The sequence below is a fragment of the Mustela putorius genome, unplaced genomic scaffold (genome assembly GCF_011764305.1).
Source record: "Mustela putorius furo isolate JIRA1106 unplaced genomic scaffold, ASM1176430v1.1 tig00001680_pilon_pilon_pilon, whole genome shotgun sequence".
In the NCBI taxonomy this organism is placed as follows: domain Eukaryota; kingdom Metazoa; phylum Chordata; class Mammalia; order Carnivora; family Mustelidae; genus Mustela; species Mustela putorius.
The window spans coordinates 1,487,140-1,512,613 of NW_025421840.1; the positions used below are offsets into that span (position 1 = coordinate 1,487,140).

General features: G+C 42.3%; 1 protein-coding gene across 3 annotated transcripts in view; it reads left to right on the plus strand.

The window, feature by feature from the left end:
• Positions 1 to 25,474, plus strand: part of CUL1 (cullin 1) — a 103,136-nt gene that overhangs the window by 50,618 nt on the left and 27,044 nt on the right. For all 3 annotated transcript variants that reach the window (XM_045087943.1, XM_045087944.1, XM_045087942.1), the window contains exons 3-8: positions 11,704 to 11,878; positions 14,013 to 14,180; positions 17,462 to 17,512; positions 17,905 to 17,995; positions 18,938 to 19,101; positions 24,777 to 24,939. In XM_045087943.1, coding sequence (XP_044943878.1) covers positions 11,704 to 11,878; positions 14,013 to 14,180; positions 17,462 to 17,512; positions 17,905 to 17,995; positions 18,938 to 19,101; positions 24,777 to 24,939 — 812 coding nt within the window. The remainder of the gene's footprint in view (positions 1 to 11,703; positions 11,879 to 14,012; positions 14,181 to 17,461; positions 17,513 to 17,904; positions 17,996 to 18,937; positions 19,102 to 24,776; positions 24,940 to 25,474) is intronic.

Here is a 25,474-nt window from a genome sequence, read left to right on the forward strand (position 1 = left end):
AAGTTTGGGCCTTTGGAGGAGTAATGAGGTTAAATGAGATCCTAAGGTGGGCCCAGAGCCCTTAAGGTTGGTGTCCTCAGGAGGAAGAGACCCCAGAGAGTGCTGTCTCCAAGCAGAAACAGGAAAGGCCATGGAGACAGGAGACCAGGCAAGGGTGGCCATCTACGAGCCAGGAAGAGCGATCTCAGGAACCAATCCTGATGGCGCCTTGATCTTGGACTTCCAGCCTCCAGAACTGTAAGAAATTAAATTTCTGTTGTTTAAAACCCCCGGTCTGTGGTATTTGGTTATGACCGCCTCAGCAGACTGATTGCTGTCTTCTTTTTACCATAACGTTTTCCAGCTTCGCCTGTGCCGTGGCATGTGTCAATATTTCATTCTTGTTTGCGGCCATACGGTACTACACCAAGTGCAAACCCATTTTGCTCATCCGTCAGTTGATGGACATTTCGGTTGTTTCTGCCTCTTTGCTGTTGTGAATAGTGCTGCTCGAAATACCTGTACAAACACTCGAACAAGTGTTTGTATGCATATATGTCTTCATACTGTTGGGTAGATGCCCAGAAATGGAATTTCTGGGTCACACGGTAGCTCCAGGTTTAACCATCTTGCATAACTGTTTTCCAAAGTGGCGGTACCATTTTGCTTTCCCGCCAGCTGTGTGTGAGGGTTCTGCTTTGCCCACATCCTGACCAGCACTTGGTATTATGGGTTTGATTCTAGCCACCCTGCTGGGTATGAAGTGTTACTCACTGTGGTATTGATTTGTTTCCCTCATGACTAATGGTATGTCTATTGGTGGTTTTTCTACCTTGCTTAAAACAATGTCAGTTAAGATCCTTTGCCCTTTTTTTAAATTGGTTTGTCTTCTTAATGAATTGTAAGGGTTTTTTATACTAAACACAAATACTTTATCAGATATAGACTTACAAATATCTTCTCCCATTCTGTGGATTGACTTTTCATTTTCTTGATTGTTCTTTGATAGAAAAGTTTTAAATATTGATGAAGTCCAATTCATTGTTTCCCGCCCCCCTTTGGTTGCTTATCCTTTTGTTGTTATGTCTAAGAATCCTTTGTTAGATCCAAGGTCATAATTTAGTCTTATGTTTTCTTCTACATGGTTTGTAGTTTTAGTGTTCACGTTTAGGCCTTTGATCCATTTTGCGTTTCTATGGTGTGAGGTACAGGGTCAAAAATTCATTCATTTGCATGTGCCTGTCTTAGCTCTCCCAGCACCAATCGTTGAAAGCCCGTTTTCCCCCAGTGACAGGTCTTGGCACCTTTGTTAAAAGTCATTGTCCACGCACGCATGGATTATTTCTGGATTCTCTCTTCTGATCAAAATGCCTATCCTTTGCCAGTACCTCTCTGTCTTGATGACTGTGGTTTACAGAAGGTTTTGAAATCTTGAAGTATGAATATTCCAACTATGTTTTTTCAAGACTGTTTTGGGTTTCCTTGCAATTCCATATGAATTTTAGAATCAGCTTGTCACTTCCTACAAAGAAACCACCTGGGATGCGGATGGGGATTGCACGGGCTATGTCTCTCAATTCAGGGAGTGTTGCCATGATGTCCTCCTCCCTTTTCTGGTGTAAGCATTTGAAGGTATAAATTTCTCAATAGAGTTTTTGTACCACAAATTTTGTTGTTTCTTTTCATTATTTAGCTCTAAACATTTTATAATTTTCTTTATTATTTCTTTTTTGAATCTTATATAGAAAAGTTGTTTAGTGGGAAATAGTTGGGGTTTTCCAGGGCAGCTCATTGTTAACCGATGTCAAATTTAATTCCATTTTGGTCAGAGAACAAACTCTGTCTGATATCAGTCCTTTACAGTGTATCAAGGGCCATTTAAAGGGCCCAGAAAATAGCCTTATTTGATGAACATTATCTTGGACTGTTGAAAAGGATATGGATTCATTGGGTGTAGACTGTGGTGTGCCAGAGCAGGATCGTGTCAGCCTGCGGGAGAGAACTGTGCCCTTCTCAGTCCGGTCATGTTAGCAGCTTGAAATCTGCGGTGGCAAGTATTACACCAGATTCTGTTTTATGTATTCTGAAGCTCTGTGAGGAGAATACACATTTATGATCGTCTTTCTAATAAATTGACCCTTTTATTATTATGAAATGTCTGTCTTATCTCTGCTGGTATTTCCTTGAAGTCTGTTTTGTCTGGTACTCTTCCATCTCTTCAGCCTTCTCATGCCTGTTTTCCCACCTGTTTCCGTCAGCCTCCGTGTCTTACAGTGTATCTCTGGTAGCCGCATTCGAGTGGTCCTGCTGTTTGTCCCTTCCAGTCATCCCTGTCTTTGGATTGTAGGTTTTACTCTTATTTATTGTAAGTATTAACAGGTTGATTTTTAGGTCTCCCGTTTTTGTTTTTGTTTTTTTCCTGCTCTTTAAAAAATTTCTTTGTCCCTACTTTCCTCCCTTCTTTTGGGTTATTTGAAATTGCTTCAAATTGCATAAGAGACTTCACATAGTACACACTTGCATTTCAAGGGGAAGAGAATTAATACTACATGAAACCTTAGAAACAGTAAGCATCTGGTAAGTATAAAAGACTATTTTTCTTAATTCTTTAAAATACAAATTGCAGGGGCACCTGGGTGGCTCAGTTGCTAAGTGTCTAAGTTGTTAATGTGTCTGTTGGCTTTTTCGCTATTCCTCTGAGGTTGTGTGTATGTGTTACTGCTTTAGGGATTACAACATACATTTTTTTTTTTTTAAACCACATTGGCTCTTGAATAACATGGGTTTGCACTATGTGGGTCAACTTACACTCAGATTTCTTTTCCAATAAATACAGTATTTCAGTGTAGTTTCTCTTTTTTTTGGATTTCCTTTTCTCTAGCTTGCTTTATTATAGGAATACAGCATATAAAACATGTAACGTGCAATAGACTGTAGTTACATTTGGGGGGAGTCAGAAGTTGTATATGGATTTTTGACTGCCTTGAGGGCCAGCACCCTTAACTCTCTCATTATTGTTCTGTGGGGCACTGTATTTAGAGTTAATATTGTAGGAGGTTAGAGAATATAGAAACCTTGTAACTGTAGAGTTACATCTTTTTTGTCACCTCTACATATGCTTTAAAACCCACAAGACAGTATTGTAAGTTTTTGTTTTAAACCATCCTTTGTATTTTATTTTTTCAAAGATTTATTTATTTGACAGAGACACAGCAGGAGAGGGAACACAAGGAAGGGGAGCGGGAGAGGGAGAAGCAGCTTCCCGCTGAGCGGGGAGCCGGAAACGGGGCTCGGTCCCAGGACTCTGGGATCATGACCTGAGCCGAAGGCAGACACTTAGCAACTGAGCCACCCAGGTGCCCCTGCAATTTGTATTTTAAAGAATGAAGGAAAAATCGTCTTTTATACTTAACAGATACTTACTGGTTCTAAGGTTTCATGTAGTATTCCCTTCCCCTTGAAATGCAAGTGTGTACTATGTGAAGTCTCTTAGTTTTATTTTATATGAAAATACCTTTATTTTGCCTTCATTTTTGGAGAATGTTTTTACTGGAGAAAACATTTTGGATTGATAAGTGTTTCTTTTTTCTTTCTTTCAACATTTAAAGGAGATGTGCTCCTCCGTCTTCCAGCCTTTCTCATTTTTGATGAAAACTCAGTGGTAATTTGAATTCTTTTTGGTATGTTACAAAGAAACTCCTGTCGGCCTTCAAGAGTTTTTTTCTCCCCTTTGGTTTTCGCGAGTTTATTTTCGTTTTCTTTCTCTCTACTTTGGAATTTATCATTTTTGTTGGTGTCTTTGTACCAACTATGAGAACGTCTTATCACCAGTCTGCTCTCAAGCCTATCTAATAAATAATTTATTCTGGATAATATAACATTCAGGGGCGCCTAGGTGGCTTAGTCATTAATCGGCTGCCTTTGGCTCCGGTCATGATCCCAGGGTCCTGGGATCGAGCCCCGCATCAGGTTCCCTGCTCGGCAGGAAGCCTGCTTCTCCTTCTCCCACTCCCCCTGCTTGTGTTCCCTCTCTCACTGGGTCTCATTCTGTCAAATAAATAAAATCTTAAAAAAAAATAAAAAAAAAATATGTGTGTGTGCGTGTGTGTGTGTGTAAAAACATTCAGTTCTAGAATTTTTTCATAGTTCCTATATTTTACTGCAGTTAGTGTTCACTGGATTCTGTATGTGTTTCCCCTTATCTTCTGGATTATAGCTTTGTTGGGGCTGTGTTGTCTCCTGACCCCAACATTTGGGTCATCTCCAGGTTGGTCTTTCAGTGATCTCTTGAGAGTGGGTCTCATTTTCTTGTTTTGTTTTTTCATACCAACAAAATTGGATTGTGCCATTCTCTTCTTCCATGACTAGGATGCCCGTCCATATAACTTCTTTTGTTTGTTCTCTGGTGTCTTCAGACTGTTGGTTTTATATTTCTTCCAGTTCGTAGTTGCTCTTCGCCCAAAATGCTGTTAGGTATTACACTGGTACTAGCCTCAGAACGAAGGTTAAAGTATAACTGAAAGTTTCCGCATAGACTAATACAGGGTCCAGGGTGACATGAGTACAGGGATGGAGGCGGATCAGGGTGGGGGGCTGCACTGCGCTGTGTTTTCTGCCGGCGGGATTTCAGTGACTTACGCAAAGGCTGATCGGTCAGAGATGACAGGCATCGATTCTGCCCGGACAGGTCATGCTCTGAATCGAAAAAACAGTCAGGAGTAGTTGCCGCTGTGGGTGGGGGAGGGTGAGACATAACACTCTTGCTTTTTATTATGTTTTTCTGCGTTTCTTGTCTAACTTAGATATACGTTGTCAGAAGAAAACTCGAGTTTGAATGGGCGGGAACCCTGACCACTACCATCTCGCCTCTCCTGACTGCTGTCTGCGCTGACTGGGCAGTGGGGAGGGTCATTCCTAATTTGGGAACGAATGTGGAGTTACACTGGGTAGAAACTTGAAAAGAGGTTTCCCTTCCACTGCAGTTGTGCCTTTTGGCTTGTTCCGTGAGGCCCAGGTTCCTTGCCTTGGGTCCGGGTCCTCTGTGAGGGGGTGAGGCCGGGAGGGCAGAGTGGGGAGGGAGAGAGTGTTTCCAGCGCGCTGGCCTTTCCTCTGGCAAGGGTACTTGGTGAAGGAGAAAGAAATCTGTGCCTAAAAGTTTGTATTTAACTTTCAGGGTCATGAGTTCAAGCCCCACATTCGGTGCAGAGATTATCTAAATAAAAACTTAAAAAAAAATAAGGTCCAAATGGGCACATCACTTTTATCTCCATGTCTGAAGGGACCAGACTGAGATGCTGTTATTCTAAGCTGAGCGTCATTTATTGGCATCTTTTTAACATATTTTAATATTGGTCTGTGAATGTACCACAGTTCATGGATTCTAGATTTGGGTTTTCTTTTTTTTTTTTAAGTGCATCCTCGTGTGGGTGGCAGGTGCTGTAGTTAGTCGGGTGGCCGTCATGATACAGGGGTCATTACGGGCACCTGTGGGCTCGGCTGCACCTCGTTCTGTCAGCAGACCATTACGGACTTTGTGAAGAATCAATCCTGAAAAAACTTTTTAAGAATTTTAAAAAATTTTATATATTTATTTGAGGGAGAGGGGAGAACGCACAAGCAGGGAAAGGGAAAAGCAGATTTCCCACTGAGCACGGAACCCAGCATGGGGCTGGATTCCAGGACCCTGGGATCGCGACCTGAGCCAAAGGCAGACAGATGCTCAACCGACTGAGCCACCCAGGCGCCCCTGAATGAAACTTGCAATCCAAAACTTACAAAGTGGGTGGGAGCAGGTGAGAAGGAAGCGCGGAAGTCCTTGGTTCCCTTCCTCTGTGGACAGCTCACAGGCCGTGCGCACATCCTCAGTGAGCCGGAGGGTGGTGGTCCGTGGGAAACAGACCTGCTTAAGAGGGACTCAGCAGAATGAGACTGGGAAAGCTTTCGGGAATGTCTCAAACAATTCATTTAACTTTACTTACAAAGAGTGTTAGGATAAATCTGTTTAAGTCTAAACAGCTGATCTTTAAATACAAAAATTCCATCTAAGACTGTCATTTTATTTTTATTTTTATTTTTTTAAAGTCTTTATTTATTTATTTGACAGAGAGAGATCACAAGCAGGCAGAGAGGCAGGCAGAGAGAGAGGAGGAAACAGGCTCCCTGCTGAGCAGAGAGCCCGATGCGGGGCTCGATCCCAGGACCCCGAGACCATGAGCCGAGCCGAAGGCAGCGGCTTAACCACTGAGCCACCCAGGCGCCCCTAAGACTGTCATTTTAATTGACAGCATTTTCTTAGTGGTACTTAAAATAATGATACATAAGGTTTTTGCCATTGTGAACAATGCTGTGTAGTTCACTAACTACGTATTTTTATGCTTCTGTGATAATTTCCCCATGATAAATGCTTATGAATATAATTGCTGTATCAAAGTAATGCACTTTAAGGCTTTTGAATATTTCCAAATTTTATTCCAGAAAAATCATAATTGTGTACGTTCTGAAGCTCCCATTTTCCTGCACTTAGCTGTCATTGGGCTTGTTTTTTTTTTTTTTTAAGGCCTTTGTTAATTTAATAGCTGGAGATGCATATATTGCCATGAAATACAAGTCAGTCTGAACAAGGTAACCTAAGGAATTTCTTAGGAGGGAAAAAAAATTTCTTGGAGGAGTGCCTGGCTCAGTCGGTTAAGCATCTGCCTCTGGCTCTGGTCATGATCCCAGGGTGTTGGGATCCAGCCCTGCCGGGCAGGCTCTCACTCACCAGGAAGTTTGCTTCTCCCCCTCCTCCTGCTGGCTCCTCCCCCTGTCGGTCTCTCTCGCCGGTGAATGGACAGAATCTTAAAAAAAAAAAAAAAAAAAAAAAGGAAAGAAAGAAGAGAAAAAGGAAAATTTTTTGGACCCAAACGCCTAGAAATGGGTGCTAGGTCAAAATTAGGAGCGTCTGTGTGCCTGTATGAGGATTTGGGCCCCAGCCAGGGGTGGGGTGGTGGAAGACAGAGGCCACACAGAAAAGGAGACAAAGCCTTGTACCTGGGCAAGGAAGGGTGAAGCTGCTGTTTCCATGGAGATCTTCAGTGACAAGGTGAACTGGAAAAGTAATGGACTCACTCTGCCCTGGAGGCAGCTAGAAAGTAGTTCCAGCCAAGTTGTGGGTGTGGGGGGAGTGGGGAATGTCTGGAGAATTTGTTTCCTTGGGTTTGAGTTTGTATTACCAGCTTTTGGGGGGACTTCCCCAGGCTCGGAAATGAAGGTCACAGAGCAGAGGAGAGGTTCCATGAGAACAAGTCACACAGAAGGAACAGCAGAGTGAGAGCCCCAAGGACATCAAACAAAAGCATCTTCAGAGGGTGCCCCTAAGAACGTGAAAAGTGGTTACATAAAAGAATCAAAAATACAAAGGAATAAAACAGGAGAAAGAAAACAGACTTAAAAAAAAAAACTAGAAACCAAGGGGCTAGGAGGATGGGACCCAGAAACTTCTAGAGTTATAAAATAAGATGTTTAAAAGTAGACAGCAAATCTGACACAGATTCCTTCAGAATCACTTAACTAGATGGAAAGTCAAGAAAAAGTAGAAAGTTTGAGCAAAGATAACCTGATAGAACAGAACTGAAGACATGAATTGAGATATGGAAGTTGACATGAAAATGTTTGACATACATATATTAGAAAATAAGGGAACAGAAGTATTTCAAGAGATGGCAACCCAAGAATTTTCCAGAACTGGTGAAAGGCAAAGAATGCATGTCTGATTTCAAGATAACCAAATAAAGTGCATTAATTCCAGAGTGATGTAAAAACTAGAGCATATTAAGGGATCCATCAATCCAACAGAAAGAAAACAAAAAAATACAAAAAAAAACAGGACAGTAAAAATTAATCTAGATAACAATGCATAAAACAGTATGTGAAAGTGTATTTATATTTTAGTGTTATGATAAAACCAGACTTACCCATCAGAGACTGTTAGACTTCCACCATTTTTTTTTTTCCCAAGACTGCATTTTGCTGTGGTTTGCAATAGACATGCCAAGGCACAGAGATGTAAAAGTTGTAAATGAAGTGGAACAAATATATTTGAGGTAAATTCTAACCAGAGATAGGAGTAAGCGTACTAATATCTGGTCCAGTGGATTTTCTAAGGCACTATTGTGAAGAGTAAACACAGTTACTTCCTAGTGATAAAAAGAATGAGTTATCAGTGATACTATTCAAAGTTTATATATTTGTTAACAGCCTTAAAATATGTGACATATTTTAGAGACATGTAAGAGAAACTAGCAAATCTGTAATTAGGGAGATATCCATTAAAAAGTTCTCAGTAATTAATAAACAGACAAATCACTAAGATTTGAAAAACAGAGTTGACCAACTTGTTCTAATGGTTCCCTGTACCCAACAGCCAGAGAATGGGAATTCCTTTCAAGCACATGGAAAGAAAATCACAGTCTGCTATAGGTCTTATCACATTTTTAAAAATTATCAAAGAAATAACATCTGATTAATTCTAAAATGAAATAAAGGGGTTTGTTTAGAAGTTAAAAAAAAAAAAGAGGTCATTTTGGAAATCTAAAAAATCCTAAATAACTCTTAAGAGAACTAATAATGGAAGAGACAAAATACAACTGAACAGTAAGGAAAACCCATACATATCAGACCAGGTGATGTGAAGAAGAAAAAAAATGAAGTTTTAAATGCTTCTATTAAAAAGAACAAAGACTACAAAGCTAACAGACCAGAACAAGGATTTTTAGAGAATAATATAAAAAAGTACATTAAAAAGGAATAAAATAAAATAGAGTAATAAAAATAACCTCCAAACTGGTTTTCTGCATGATTAATCATAAAAACATTTTAAAATAAATACATCGCAGAACAGGTTTTGTAAAAGAGACTGGACAAGTGGGCAGGATAGTTGAAAACTTCACTGAAGTGGACAGTTTTCTAGAAGCAGCAGTACCCAGAGTGGGGAAGGGATAGATGACGTCATACATAGTTTGTGAACTGTTGCATGTCCCTGCAGAGAAACATACAATTAGATTTCTTCCTCATGCAGTTTTACCTTAGGTAGACTACAAATCTCAGTGCAAATCAGCTGTAGAAGAAAATGTACTGGTCCTAGCGCCTTAGTAGAGAGGAGGATTTCCTACCTAAGACAGTGTAAGCCATAAGAGAAAATTTGTGAAAATTTGATGATGGCAAACAAGAATTTATCTTTATATGGTGCTTTCCTTAAAAAAAAAAAAAAAGCCTACAGACTACGAGAAGATAGTAACGACTATGTAATTGACAAAGCAAGGATTTTCACTATACACTTTGGTGTACAGTAGTTTGTAACACTTATTACGTGCTTACAGTTTTAAAGTTTTTCAGGCAAAATTCACATACTGTGAAGTGCGCCGATCTTAAGGGGGGATAGTTTGAATTCTTTTTTAGATTTTTTTTGACATATATATACACCCAGGTAAACGGTATCCTACTCAAGGTACAGAGGTGGTCAGTCTTCGACCTCCAGGGAAGAAGAAATCACTCCTCATTTCTATCAATAGATGACTTTTGCCTGTTTGAGAACCTCCTGTCAATGGAACCATGCATATCTGGCTTTTTCCCTTTGACATGTTTTTAAGACTGATTCATGATGCATTTTTTTTACACCGCTGAGCGGTATTCTGCTCTACGCATCTAGCATCTACCACCATTTGTAGAAGAAACTGCCCCTTTTTTCCAAAGGGATTGTATTGTTATACAGCCATCATCAATGTCTGAGCACACTCTGTTTTTGTAAAGATTATGAAGGATAGGACAGAGAATATACAGGAGGGAAAATGAAAATGATAAATTCCTAAGCTGCTTAGTCTCCTGTAATCAGACAAATGCTGATGAAAACCAGGACAGGCCACGATTTGGAGGTAGGCAATGAAACGCGTGCACTGCCGGTGGCTGCCCGGTGGCTTGTAGAGCACATCCGACAAGGTATCATCGAGTGCGTGGTGGCCCTCTCCTGTCACCTGCCGATGCTGTACTGTGAGAAACTCGAACATGTATGTGAGGGAACTTGCTAGTACTGTTCTCTGCAGCTTTGTTTGTAAATACCCCAAGTTGGAACCCAAGTGATCACCGGTAGGTCCATGGACAGAAAGATGGTTAATTTCTTGTGGCTCTTACTGTACCTGATGTTTGAGGACAGGTGGAGAAGCGGTTTCTTGCATTGTTTCACAGCAAGCTCTGAAGACCTTCACAGGAATGCCGGGCACCGAATGATGGGGCTGTTTGCCCCAAGGGAGAGGAGGAGAAATGGTATTCGGGAGGACTGTGAGGCAGGTCTGCTGCCAATCTGCTCTATTTAATTTCCTAAAAAGTCGAGGTGGAATGTAGGTAGAATGAGACAGGCGTGGGAATATGAGATTTGTCCAGACTGGATCATGAGTTTTATGAGAGTTCACCCTGTGTTAAAATCTGCCATTTTTGTACATTTGAAACATTTAATAAAATGATTCATTGTTTTAAGGCATATTTCTTTGATTACTGCTGAGGTTGAAGGTTTTTTTGTTTTGTTTAAACCCTTGGCCATTAATATCTCTTTTTCAGCTTTGGGATTTTCTGTTGGTTTACCTGCCTATGTTCCTATGGAGGTCAACTTTTTCACACTTTTTAATTATTTTAATTGGTTAAAGATAGTCACTCATTGAAGATCTCTTTTTCTGAAATATTTTCAGAATTTCAGAGCTTTGACTTTGCTTAGAAAAGCCTTCCCCAATCTGAGATCAAATGTCTGTGTATATTTTGTTTTATGGTTTTGGTTTGTATATTTTCATTCTTAATCTATTTGTGATGTATTTTGGAGTATGGGATATTCTTTGAAATCTCTTCTATCTTTATCCACGGACTTGAAACAAATGGGCCAGAATATTTTGCCTTACGGGTTTTCCTTCCTAAATCACTCAGTTAGCTTCAGCCCAGAAGTACTACATGCAGACAAACAGAGAGTATGAAAGGTTACAACAAGGAGAGTGGTTCTCTGCCTTAGCCGTCCTGTCTCCTGTGCTCAGCGCCCCCCACAGCTGCTTGCTGTCTCTAGCAATGTCTTCTCTGATTCCCGCATCTCCAACCCTCTAAGCCACGCAGGAGCCCCACTCTCTGTGATTGGCCGCTTCTACATACCCGCGACTTTCGGTGGTAATAAGTAGTCTCTTGCGCTGCCATTTCTTCTGCGTTTTGCCCTTCTTCTGCAAAGTATAGCTTTAAATTCATTTATAAATAATTTTAAAGTTGTAGTTATTTTAATAATTATAATGTATGCTTCTAAAAAACACAGCTAAGCATCATAATAGACTGTGGTTATAGCTTTTTGTTTTTCTTGAAGGTAATAACTGCTTTTTTTCTCTCATTTGGAAGCTTTGTACCAATTGCCAGTTCTTCTCATGCCTTCTGATACACTCTCAGGACAGTATCCCATAAGGTTAATCCTGTTACGTGATGAGAAAGTCCTGTGTTTCTTCTGCAGCCTTCCTCAGAACGTTCCATTGTTCTCAGCAGGCTGCTCCCTGGGCCTGCGGAAATGCTACTTGACTTCAGCTTTATGCTGTTGAATGGAATCTTTTTTCCACTCTAGTTTTAACAGATTTGTGTTGATAGATAGGAAATATTGGTATAAATATATTTTCTTTACAAGAAATCATTGTTGACATTGATGATGTGTGTTGACTTCCTTAACTTTTCTCCAAGTCATGTTTATAACTACTGCACGAGTGTTCACCAGTCAAACCAAGCCCGAGGGGCTGGCGTCCCTCCTTCCAAATCGAAAAAGGGACAGACGCCTGGGGGAGCTCAGTTTGTTGGCTTGGAATTATACAAACGTCTTAAGGAATTTTTGAAGAATTACTTGACAAATCTTCTTAAGGTAAGATGTTTAACATATATGCTGACCACTTTATAATAGCGCATGAAAAAGTAGTAGTGAAGTGATGATTCTAACTTGAGTGAATGCTGAATCTCGCACTGTTAACGTCGTGTTCATTGTTTCCGGCGTTGATGTGTACATGAAGGTGTTTCGCTGTTGCTTAGTCTTTTACCTGTTGTGAAGGTGAAACTTTCATAAGCCCTTTTATGTTTTTTTAATTTGTTAATGAGAAGTTTTTGATAGCTATACCATAGTAGTACGTTCCTTAAATTACTAACTTTTATATTTGGTTGTTAGAAATTGATGAATCTTCTAATTTCAAGTATATAATTATGAATTCAGATGACTAATGTTGTATTTTGAACCCAGTGTGTTTTGTATACAAATGTATAAATTTTGTATACAAATATTTAAATGATCATAAGATTATCCAACCTTTGGAAATCACATTTTTCCCGTGTGACCTTGCCTTTTGCACAAGGTCATGTAGTATATTTCCGAACCACAATGAAATCGTACTCTTGGCTAGGACGGGTTTCTCTACGAATATCCATGGCCTTGTGAGTATGGGTTCCTCGCGCTCCAGGCCATTGCTCAGGCAGTGGTGGGAGTTTTTTCCCCTTCATCTTCTGCCTTCTCTGTCCTCTCTAACAAAGGCAGTGTGGTGCCTTCCAGCCAGCCCCAGGATGGGCAAGTGGCCCTTTCAGCTGGTGCTGCCCGTATCACGTAGAGAGAGAGAGAGACCTCTCTACCTTCTGCCCTGGGAACTTTGTGCTCCGTGTATATCCTTTAAAGACTTTTTTATTTACACAGGTGTTAGGCAAACATTTCAGCATGCTTCAAAATTGTTTTCCTAATACATTTTACAAGGTAATTAGAAACTTAGTATCATTCTAACAGGCCATAGTTGATTGACCACAAATTGTGACTAAAATTTTCATGTTCCCGAAACAGTGCTTCTGACGCCCTGCCAAACCCGCTGTGTCCTTATTTCTGTTGACAACACTTGGTGAAGCGCGCGCTGGAATGACTTATTCTTCAGCATTGAAGCGAGGAGTAGTAGCGCAGCGTGTTGTATGAGAGTATAGGTGGCCGGGCTGTGTCAGTGATATCTTTGCGTGATCCAGAGGGGCTCAGCTTTACATTTTATAGTTCCTTTCTTTAAATATAAATGAACAAAACCGTGGGTGTATCAAGATGCTGTCAGGTTTTCGCACGACGTGTGGGATCACGTGTGTACCACATGTTTGTGGCACTTGGGCTTCTTACAGTCCAGTTGAAGACGAGGTGAGCGAAGGGGGCGGCTTGCGCGGGCCTTAGTCCCCGGCGGGGCTCCCTCCCTCCTCGGCTGCTGCATTTCTGCCGCAGGATCTGTCGGGGCCACTGCATGGAACGTGCAGTTTTCCGAGGATAGGCTTTACCTTGTGGATGTCCTTAATACCTGAAAAAAATGTCAAGTTGGCCCTTCACATAAAAATTTGTGGTTTACGTTGTGGAAATCTTGGTAAAAATAATTTTGATAAATGCACATTTTCCCCTTGAGGTCTTGCTAAAGAGGAGGAAATATTGTACCATTATACTTACTTTATTTTTACAGAAATTTGACAGATTACTACAAAAATATACATGTATCGTTTTTAGATAAAATTTAATGAAGGAAAAAGAGGCATTAAAAAAAAATCTAAGAGTATTAGCCCTGTGGTCAGAGGACATTTTAATTTTTAATAGAAAATATCAAAAATAGGGATGATTTTGAGGTGAATTCCTTTCTTGTTAATAAAAACAAATTACTCTCATTCCAACAGTTCAAGGTTCTAAATAAATACATATTCCAGCTTCTTCGAGTCGATATGCATATTTAATACCACAATGAAAAAGTTGCACTTTGAAAAAAATTTTTATTAAAATTCACTCTTTAAATTGGTTCATCAGGAAAAAAAAAAATTCTCTCGTCTGATTCTCACAAGCTGTGGTCTGGTGAGAATTGGTATTAATGAGCATGTTTTTGTATACAATACAAAAAAGCTCATCTAAAACCGAACACATCAATGTATTTTACTGCAGTAGATTTGTTTTAGTTAATTTTTGTCTTTATCGTGTGACAAATGAAGAGCTTGAGTGAACTTGTTTTTAGGACGGAGAAGATTTGATGGACGAGAGTGTCCTCAAGTTCTACACGCAGCAGTGGGAGGATTATCGATTTTCAAGCAAAGTGCTGAATGGAATTTGTGCCTACCTCAACAGACACTGGGTTCGCCGTGAATGTGACGAGGGACGAAAAGGAATCTATGAGATCTATTCTGTAAGAAATACGTATTTTTTAAATACTTTGCACATGTGTATTTTCTTAGTGATAGTGATACCAGACCCTATCAGTAGGGGAATCTAGGCGGATGGGAAGCCCTTTTCAGAATAGTAGGCTAATTCCTTCTACTTTATCAATAAATGACCCTTTAATATCTTGGGGGCAGGAAAAGGAAAGGATGCGCGGGCTGGTAACAAGTTTCTTCTGTGGTCGTTTGACCAGCCGTCCGGTGCAGCCTGGAACTGGCCCCGTTTAGCACTGGCCCCCCACGCGCTGCCCATGTCCGGCAAACGCAGCCCCGGCCCGACACCCAGGCCTCACAGACCGGCCCTTGGGGTCTTGGGGTTTAAGAACCTGTTCAAGGAGAGGACTGTCCTGGGAGAGGTCCTCCTACACTCTCACTTTACAAAATAATAGGAACAATATGACCGGAAACTGAAGGTTTCTTTTAGACCCCATGAAAATCGATTTTGAAAAGGCAGAGTTCGCACGATTAAATCCTCTTGGTTATCCCGTTTCTTCAGTCAGGGAAGCTTGTTCTAGGCGCACAGGTTTCCAAAATGTGGTCGCCGAACCTGCCACATCTCGGGCCCCTGAGAACTTGGTAGAAACTCAGATGACTGGGGCCCAGCAGTGTGTGGTCGCAGGCCCTCGCGCTCCGTCTGACGTGCAGTCGCGGGGAGCACCAGTGTCGGAACGCGGAGAAGGGGAGGGCTCGACCGCAGCCCGGGCCGAGTGTTCAGAACGGGCTGTCCGCTGCACCCGCTGCACTCTCCTGGGACCAGTGGTGTGGAGATGTCAGGTTCTGCATAATGAGGTTCTCTCCGTATCCGAGAATGTTGGTATAATTCCATACCTTGTTGCCTCACTATCGACAATTTAATAAGAGGAAAACATGATGTATCATCGATGTGTGACAGACTCTTAGACTTACAGAGTTCATGTTCTCCGCCAAACTCTGCCAAACGGTTTCTTCGTAAAGGTACTTGGTTGTATAGTTTGCACAAAACGTTCTAGATTTAGTGTTTTGATTTGAGCCGTTTGTCCTTGCCCTTTTCTTTACCATTTGCAAATGCTTTCTTGAGACCGAAAAGTTGTCAGTGCAGGAATCAGCATGATTTGGGTTGATTTCCTTTTGGATCCCACCTTGACCCAAAATACCGCGTGTACCCTGCAATAACATCACAGACTCCTAAAAATCATTATACCTTACTTTCTGTGTGCTATATTCAAGAACGATTAAAGAAAGTGGAAGTACAAGTATACCTCAAGATTGGCCTGCTTTTATTTTTTTAATTTACTTTGAAAATTCGTATTTTCATATCCTTAAATCCTGTCGTTACCATTTGGTAATATAATAGGCGGCCGTACATTGTAGCAGAGGCCAGTTACTACCTGTCTAGAAGCAGAATTTCCTCTGTGTGCTCTTCCAGTGAACCTGATGAACTCATTTAAAGTTTAAGCATCAGCCGTGGAACCGGGGGGCACAGCGATCTCTCATTGTATCTTCGAGAAGTTCCAAAAGGTGGGGATGATTTGTCAAAACATACAGTTTTACTCTTTTCCTCATAATTCTTCCGTTTTCATTTAGAAAGCTGTTTCCCTTTCATGTCCGCCAGAAGACAGAAATCAATTCCATTATGGATCCCTTGGAGTGATTGAGCAAGGTTTTCTCCCTGACACTCTTCTCTGAACTCTCTCTGGGGTCCCGTTGGCCTTCCTTTCTCACCTGGCCGGCTCTTCTTCCTTCCTTCCGTCCTAATGACAAATCATCCAGAGTCGAATTAGAGCTAAGGCTGGCTTTATTTAGAAAAATGTTTGGAAAAAAGTTATTCTTGAAGGTGTAGAATCCCTTCACTAGGAGTTCACAGCCGTGGCATCGCCTTTTCCCTCCTGCCACACTCCTGCTTCAGGCAAGTCTGAAGAGCCGAGAAAGGAGAGCGACAGAGAACTTGAACGGGGACAAATGTATTTTCCGGATAATTGCCCCGGGTTGCATTTCTCCTGAAAGACGAGCCTCTTCCTTTCCAGCATCTTTTTGGATATCATAGTTTCAAATAATTCTGAAGTCTTATTTTTATGCTAGTATTACACAAGTATGTATTCATACTTTATTAAAAATAGTTTTCTGTTAGAATGAAGTCTCGCCATTGGCAGCAACATGGATGGCTCCGAAGAGGATTGCGCTAAGCAAAGTCAGTCAGAGAAAGACAAACACCATATGATCTCACACATATATGGAACTTAAGAAACAGGCCAAGAAAAAGAGACAAACCAAAAACCAGACTTTTCCCTATAGAGGACAAGCTGATGGTTACCGGGGGGAGGGTGCATGGAAGCAGGGGGACCACGGGATGGGGATGAAGACACGCACTCCGTGCGCTCAGCGCCACGGGCCGGGGATGATGTGTAGGATTGCTGGACCCCGGAAACCAGTGTAACTCGGTTAACTGTCCTGGAATTAAAATTTTGTAAAATAATAAATTAACAGCTTTCTCTTAAATACGGCTTTCATACTGTCTTTTCTCGTGTGGTAGAAATACCACTCAGTTTGCTATATTGATTAAATTACATATAATCGTTTCTGAAATACAGATCTTCTGTAAACCCAGCTTTATCTGTGGTTAAATTTGGGAAGAACGAGACTGAAAGCATTTGTGTGTGAGTTCCTCAGCAGTTTGTTTTGAGTTCTGAACCTTGTAAATTTGAATTTTACTCTGAGAAGTACCCCTCTTAACAAACAGCTTAAAAATCAGGAACGAATTACAAGTAAAATGGGAAATCTGAGTAATTTGTGTATAATGAATTGCCTCTATGTAATTTGGGTGCATTTTTGGTTGTATGCATCCAGGCAACCTAAATCACCACAATTAAGATACAAAACTTGGTCTGTTATTTATTTTACTATTAGGAGACTATGATAAAAGGGATTATCTTCATTCAGCGTGTTAGATCAGAAGTTAAATTTGGGCCAGGGAACAGTGTTAGAGGTTGACTCCACTGTTGTCCTGTAAGCTGATATGTATCTTCTCCTAAAATCCAGATTTTCTTTTTATCTTAATTATTAAAATGTGAGCTAAAAAATATCGTACTCCGATACTTCCTGAAGTTGTGAACTCGAGAGAGGGGCTCTTGTTTCATCATGATGATCGATTTGTGCCCAGTTGTAATCGAGAAATATGGATCAGTGAGATTCAGGCGGATTCTTGTGTCTTCTGTCCTAGAAAAAGTGGTGAAAGTATGGACATTTTACGCTTCTCTGTTTTCTTGTCACGCAGCTTGCATTGGTGACTTGGAGGGACTGTCTGTTCCGGCCGCTGAACAAGCAGGTGAGCGTGTGCTGTTCTCTTTCAGAATCCCTCCCAGGGGGCGCCTGGCTGGCTCGGTGGGTTAAGCCTCTGCCTTCGGCTCAGGTCATGGTCTCAGGGTCCTGGAATCAAGCCCCGCATCGGGCTCTCTGCTTAGCGGGGAGCCTGCTTCCACCCCTCTCTCTGCCTGCCTCTCTGCCTACTTGTGATCTCTGTCATAAATAAATAAAATCTTTAAAAAAAAAAAATCCTTCGCAGATTTGCTCCTTGGCCATCATCTCCCCTTCCTTTAGCGCGTCCTGCGAGTATCTTGCATCTTGCACTGTCTCGTGAGCTCAGGCTGAGAGAAGTGTAGGAATCTGCATCCTGTAGTCTAGGACCTACATGTCTCTTTTTCTTTGTTCTTCCCGAAGGTAACGAATGCTGTTTTAAAACTGATCGAAAAGGAGAGAAACGGTGAAACCATCAATACAAGACTGATAAGTGGAGTTGTGCAGTCTTACGGTAAACAGTCTCTCTTCAGTATGGCCAGAGTTTTTGTACCGAATGACAGCCGTAACGGTGTCCTGCCAGATTAATTTTCAGATACTTTATAGTAGATTTAAGATTATTGTTTTCATTTACAGGGCCGTCGGGATTCTCTTTAAGTTTTACCCATCCTAAGAATTGTTTGATCTTTGTACCTTAAGGGAATTTTGAGGAATTAGACATTTGAGTTATTTTCTGGGCTCGCATTGAGCTACTGTATATTTGATATAGTTGAGTGTCATTAACGGATGATAACCAGAGTCTCTAGGTTAAAAAATTGAGATTGAGAAACTAATAAGCTAAGGCAGTGTTTTAAAAACTTAGGTGGCATCGTATTTCTTTGGAAGTTTAGACATTTTTAGGGAGCAGGCGAAATTGGTGAATGGGATTAGGAGCTATAAATGTCTCGTTATCAACTAAGTCACGGCAGGGGATAAGGTGCAGCGTGGGGATAAGCAGTAATATTATAATGACTCTTCAAGGGACAGATGGGGACTAGACTTAACTGTGGGGACCGTCTTGTACCCAAATACCAGCTTGCTGTGACGGAGCCCAGAAACCAGGAGGCTGTTTGGCAGTTATGCTTCAGTTAAAAATAAATGTCGTGTTTATTATTTTTAAGCTTTTAGAAATACAAGAGTTTTGTTTTGTTTTGTTTTGTTTTTTTAATGCACTGCATGATAACTGAAGCACACTTGGCCATGGGTCAGAATTACCTGCTTTCATGTCTTGGATTTTGTCTTTTTTCTCTACCACGGGAACAGTGTACTTTAGTACCAGTGAGCAAGAGATTGACCTTCAGCCTTGTCATTGTCTGTTCACCTTATAAACTTAAACTGAATGCTACACACGTGGGTATACTGGGTAAAATATAATAAAAACTGGGGTAATTGAAATATAGTTCCTCTTTGTTTCTAGTGGAATTGGGACTGAATGAAGACGATGCGTTTGCCAAGGGTCCTACGCTGACCGTGTATAAAGAGTCCTTTGAATCTCAGTTTTTGGCTGACACGGAGAGATTCTATACCAGGGAGAGCACTGAATTCTTGCAGCAGAACCCGGTTACTGAGTATATGAAGAAAGTAAGTGAACGGTGGCGCGTGCAGTGACCGAAGTGAGAACAGTCCCCGCCGCTCCGGTGAGCTCTCCTTCCTCACGCAGGCAGCTTCCGCACAGGTCACCTCTCGGGCCTGTTGTCCTGTAGCGTCCGGGCAGGTGCCGGTGTGTCTCCCGGGGCCCCGAGCAGCTTTTATAAATTCATTTGAGCATCATGGCTTCGTGTTCTCTCTGCTGCTCTGAGGATGGAAAGAGCCGCGCGACTTCTGGGCCCTGAGCGGTCCCCCAGCACATCTGCGTGTGTCTAGTGAGAGCCACTCAGTGAGAAAAGATGGGTTCAAGAAACAACTGTTACTAGATTTGCCAATTTTTAAAAAGATTTTATTTATTTATTAATTTGTCAGAGAGACATCACAAGTAGGCAGAGAGGCAGGCAGCGGCAGAGAGAGAAGCAGGCTCCCCCTGAGCAAGGAGCCTGAAGTGGGACTCGATCCCAGGACCCTGAGATCATGACCTGAGCCAAAAGCAGCAGCTTAACCGACTGAGCCACCCAGGTGTCCCAAGATTTCCAGATTTTAGATGTTTGCTTTTTCACGTCTGGAATACTCTCTAACGATCTCCAGTACAGCTTTCAAGTTCCTAGCGGAGGAGGTCCTTCTGAGACAAAAGAATCTGAGACGGATCAGAATTTCTGTGCTCAGTGATTGCAGTGAAGTTCTAGTGTACATGGTTTTTGGGTTCTCTTTCTTGGGAGGACAGGTCCCCTGCACTTCTCACTGTGAGGAGGGACCTAGGTGAGGAACCAGCAAACCCATTCCGTCAAGGGTCAGGTGGCAAATAGCTTGGCCTTCGTGCTCGCTCCCTGGTCTCCGCTGCAGCCGTTAGGCTCGGCCGTGAAAAGAGCAGCTGTGACAGCTTCTGCACAGGCGAGTGTCGCCGTGGCCTGGTGAAATTTTACCGCCAGGCAGGTTTTGGCCCGTAGGCTCTCGTTTTCTGACCCCTGAGATGTGTGGGATCTCCAGGAGGCCGAGCTCATGGTGCCTGATCTCTGCTCTGCCCGTGATTCTCTCCACACGGGGAGCGAAGGGCGGGCGTGCACAGCCACGTGGTCTGCATGCTGAGATGGAAAGTTCTCGGGCGGCTCAGTGGGAGCACCAGCCAGCCACCCTGAGCGCACCCCGGAGTCCCACCCCGGTTGTGTGTGGTGTTCTGGCTGCATTTTCCCTTTGGGGAGCGTGCTTGTAAGTGGGCCTTAGAAGGAGTTAGAAGTTGGAAGTCCTTGACAAATTTCTTCGCTCTCAAAGCGGAACAAAAATGCAAGTCCTCAGAAGTCACACTTGCAAATAGGAGTGATCCTTTGTGTAATGTCTGTGGGTTAAATGCCTGAACTTTTGGGGAACGTAAGTGCCTGTTATTTCCTGGCTTAGCTCAGCCGCGTGGTTTTCGAGACCCCGTCTCCGCTTGAGCTCTGCTGCAGGTGGGGGGCTTTGGTCGGGGCCGCATCCGCGTGAGCACGCGAGCCCGTGTCTGTGGGTGCTCAGTTCCCAGCATCTATGTGAGCCCTCCCAAAGCAGGCAGATCGGGTTTTCAGTCAGGCCCAGAACCAAAGGCAGCTTGAGGAGCAAGGACCTCCGGTGGTCTGGATGTTTCCAGCTGGGTGCGACCCGGCCTTCCTATGTCACAGGGGGCTCCTTTGCTGCCAGGTTAACGGTTTGGCCCAAACCCAGTCGGATCTTACCCAACATGACTTATGTCACCTTCTGGAAGTCCTAACCCTTTGGTCCTCCATTTCCTCGTCTGTAAAATGGGAATGATAATTGTGTAATGTGTACATTTGGTGCTGGGAAAAGAGCAAGCGTGTTGTGTTTAATACTGGTACACATGACTCACAGCCTCCAGCAGAAGGCTGAGAAAGTGCAAACCACAGGTTAGAAGGGGACACATTTGATTTAAAGACTTGAAGAGGAATTGTATTTATATTAAAACATTGTCAGGAAGTAAAATACAAAACTTATGAACAGAATGGAGCTAAAGCATGAGACTTTGAGAAGTAGCCTTTAGCTGCCACTTTGGGCTTGATGTGCAAATTCCCTGGGGGTCTGTGTCCCTTTTCTGGGACGTCCAGAGGTATTTTAGTAGAAACATTTGGGGATCTTTGGCTTCTCTGCAGTAGGGATGGCTTTGCCGATCCTGCTGTCTCCTGTGATTGAGGCTAACGTGAGCTACAGAAGGTTAGTTAACTCTTCTAGGTTACTAATGTCTCTCACACACACAAACTTTAAAAGATAAAAACTACAATACTTCACTAATTTGCTCACTTTTTTTTATCTGTTTTTCATTTTGTTTTCACTGTGAACCGATCCTAATAGAATTAATAGGGGCAGTTCTTAATTGCTTGATTTTCTTGAGTCATTTTGGATTTGATTTGACCCGATCCTGGCGTTCTCAGATAATTATCTGACAATGATGGTCAAGAGCCTGCTTGACTGAGAATCCACAAAGAGTCCGAATGGCTGTCCTTCCTAAAACCTACTGCTGCAGCCCCTCATGCCCTGGCTTCATTGTATATAAAAGAAGCTGTTACTGAGGCCCCACCGTTCTTCAGGGTTTGTGTGATCGCCGAGGTACCGGCGTACTCCTCCCTCCCCTCCCGGCCCCGCAGGAACGGTCCCGCGGAAGAATGCTGCGACCCTATGTCCTCCAGGGGCTGGAAAGCCACTGTACTCCCCAGAGAAGGAGTCCGCAGTGACACTAGAGCCTTATCTTTCATCTGGGAAAGGATGAGAGTCTGTTTTAGGAGAAAGCAAAGTTTATGACAGTATGTTTTTGCTGTCCATGGGGATCGTGTATAACTGCATACAGGAAAAGTGGTGCTTTTGGGTCTGCAGTTCTGTGCTGCATCAGCTCGAATTCGTGAGATAACAGGCTTATGGAAGTTTTAGATCTGAAGCAGTACATGCTTAACTTAGAACTTCTGACTTAAAGCACATAAAGATCTCCTCTATTGTTGGGACACCTGGGTGGCTCAGTGGGTTAAGCATCTGCCTTCAGCTCAGGTCATGATCTCAGGGTCTTGGGATTGGGTCCCACATTGGACTCCTTGCTCAGCGGGGGGTCTGCTTCTCCCTCTGCCTGCTGGTCCCGTTTGTGTTCTTTCTCTCTGTCTCTCTTCTCCCAACAAATAATCTTTTTAAAAAAATCTGTTTACAATAACTTCATCAGAAAAAAATATATACATTAGTTGTAGACTTTTCAGAAAATATGCAAACGTAACATAAACCTTCAAGCTTAGGACAGTGTTAATAAGTATGTATGTAAAACCTAATTGGTGGGGCACTTGGGTGGCTCAGTGGGTTAAGCAACTGCCTTCCGCTTAGGTCATGATCCTGGAGTCCTGGGATCGAGTACCGCATGGGGCTCCCTTTTCGGCGGGGAGTCTGCTTCTCCTTTGACGCTCTCCCCTCTCATGTTCTCTGTCGCTCTCCCCTTCTCTCTCTCAAATTTTTTAAAAATAAATAAAACCAAATCGGAATAAATCTGTAGGTTTTTTTAAACAACCTGTTCCCCCCCACACACACTTATTTATTACATTAACACATTTTATATTTATTTATTTTACTGGTTAATAGTATTCCATTCTGGTTAATAGTATTCCATTCCATTCCAAAATAACTTGAGGTTGTTTTTATATTTCTTCTTTTATAAATTCCTTTCACATTTTTTATTGGGCAGCACTTACTGATTTTTCAGAGATCATTCTATATTAAGGACGTCGGCATTTTGATGTATACTAGAGACAATTCCCAAGTTTATTTTGTTGTTCACATTTCACTATTCGGAATGCGCAATGAGGTTCTAACTTCTGTTGCTTAAGTAATTGTCCCGTCCTTCATAACTCTTGATAGCATAAAGCCTGCCTGCATTTTTCTTGTCTTCTTGGCTCCCAAGTGTTTATTCTTCTAGTCGAATTTTTCTAGGTTTCTCCAAAACTATACCAAATTGAAAATTCGACACAGAGAGACAAGGAACACAGGCAGGGGGAGTGGGAGAGGGAGAAGCAGGCTTCCCACAGAGCAGGGAGCCTGATGTGGGACTCGATCCAAGGACCCTGGGATCATAACCTGAGTCGAAGACAGACACTTAAAGACTCAGCCCCGCAGGTGCCCTCCTCCAGCAACTTTTAAATGACTTGTCAAGTCTATCATTGTTAGCAGTTCGAATGTGTTTATGTCAGCTTTATGTGGCGTTTCACCTTTTGGGGGTGCTATCCCCATTCGACTCTCTGAGAAACATATGGATCCTCCCTTATCCTTTAGAAAGCACAGCAGTTTTATAATACCAAATAGTTTTCCTCTTTTATTCAGATCCCCTGAATAATTTGAGATTATCATTGAAATATTATCGTTGCTTCGATAATTTAGTGGTGCCTTAGTGACACTTTACGAAACACATGTATCTTGTGCTACTTTGTAAAATATACAGACTTCTTATTTTGTTGTTCTGTTAAATGATATCTTTGTTTTCGTCTCTTCCTTGAAGGGAGTTCTAAGAACTCGAGATGCATGAATAATCCAAAAGTTATAGAGGCATGTTCTCAGCGATTGGCAAGAGAAGGCCATAATATTTTTCAAAAATTTTTAAAAGTCTGGTTACTAATAATGATTTCCATGTGGTCATTTCAGGGAATATATTCATGTGACTCTTCAAGTAGCTTTCGGTCAGAAGCAGGGGTTCTGAACATGGTGTCTTTTTTTTTTTTTTTAGGATTTTATTTATTTATTTGACAGATCACAAGTAGGCAGAGGTGGGGTGGGGGGCAAGCAGGCTTCCCGCTGAGCAGAGATTCCCCTTGACCTCTGGGGCTCGATCCCTGACCCTGGGATCATGACCTGAGCCGAAGGCAGAGGCTTAACCCACTGAGCCACCCAGGTGCCCCTGAACACGGTATCTTTGCATAAGGGAGGATCCATATGTTTCTCAGAGAGTCGAATGGGGATAGCACCCCCAAAAGGTGAAACGCCACATAAAGCCGACATAAACACATTCGAACTGCTAACAATGATAGACTTGACAAGTCATTTAAAAGTTGCTGGAGGAGGGCACCTGCGGGGCTGAGTCTTTAAGTGTCTGTCTTCGACTCAGGTTATGATCCCAGGGTCCTTGGATCGAGTCCCACATCAGGCTCCCTGCTCTGTGGGAAGCCTGCTTCTCCCTCTCCCACTCCCCCTGCCTGCGTTCCTTGTCTCTCTGTGTCGAATAAATAAAATCTTAAAAAAACAACAACAGCAAAGAAACTGGAAGTAGAAATAGATTGCAGAGAAAATTGTGATGGCTTAAATATGGCTGGCATTCACCCAGAATCAAAGGACCCCTCCCCTTTTCTCTTCATTTACTAGAGCAGGGTTGTGAGTCGAACTTGCCTCATGTAACGGTTCTTTAAAAAGGAATCCAGACCGGGCGCCTGGGTGGCTCAGTGGGTTAAGCCGCTGCCTTCGGCTTGGGTCATGATCTCAGGGTCCTGGGATCGAGTCCCGCATCAGGCTCTCTGCTCAGCAGGGAGCCTGCTTCCTCCTCTCTCTCTCTCTCTCTCTCTCTCTCTGCTTGCCTCTCTGCCTACTTGTGATCTCTCTCTGTCAAATAAATAAATAAAATCTTAAAAAAAAAAGGAATCCAGACCATTCACGTGAATGACTCCCTGCAGGCAGAGGCCCGTTTGCTCGAGGAACAGCGGAGAGTGCAGGTCTACCTGCACGAGAGCACGCAGGACGAACTCGCCAGGAAGTGTGAGCAGGTGCTCATCGAAAAACACTTGGAAATTTTCCACACAGAATTCCAGAATTTACTGGATGCTGACAAAAATGAAGGTGAGCCTCTCAAACTTAAAGACGTATATGCATGTCTCTTGTGATCTGCAGTGTTGAAGCTGTTTGAAATTCTAGACTCAGAGCTCACAACATGACCAGCATCATTTCTTAGAAGATGAATGTGTGTGTGCTTTGTCGCCTATGGGTTTCAGACCTCTGTGGAGGGTTTTGGATATAACTTTGAGAGAAGAACATCTTTTCAGTTCAATTTGGAATATAACGTGTTCCATACACTTTAGTGTTAAATGATACTGCCTCTAATTTTGTTCTTGCAGATTTTTATTTGGAAAAATCCTTCAAGATGTGAAGTCTTGTAAAGGACTTTTGTAGAAGTCTGTCTTTTTCCCTCTAGGTTTTACTGGGATACATTAGGAGCTCAACAAAAGATTGATGTTGGAATTCAAAAGTTTTCTCTTTGGCCTTCATAAATTAACCATATGCCATACATATATTAAATGAAGAATTTGGGGTCCCTTTTGTGACTCATTTGTTTGTAGAGTTGAGGTGGATATTCATAAATACTCCTTAATTTTTT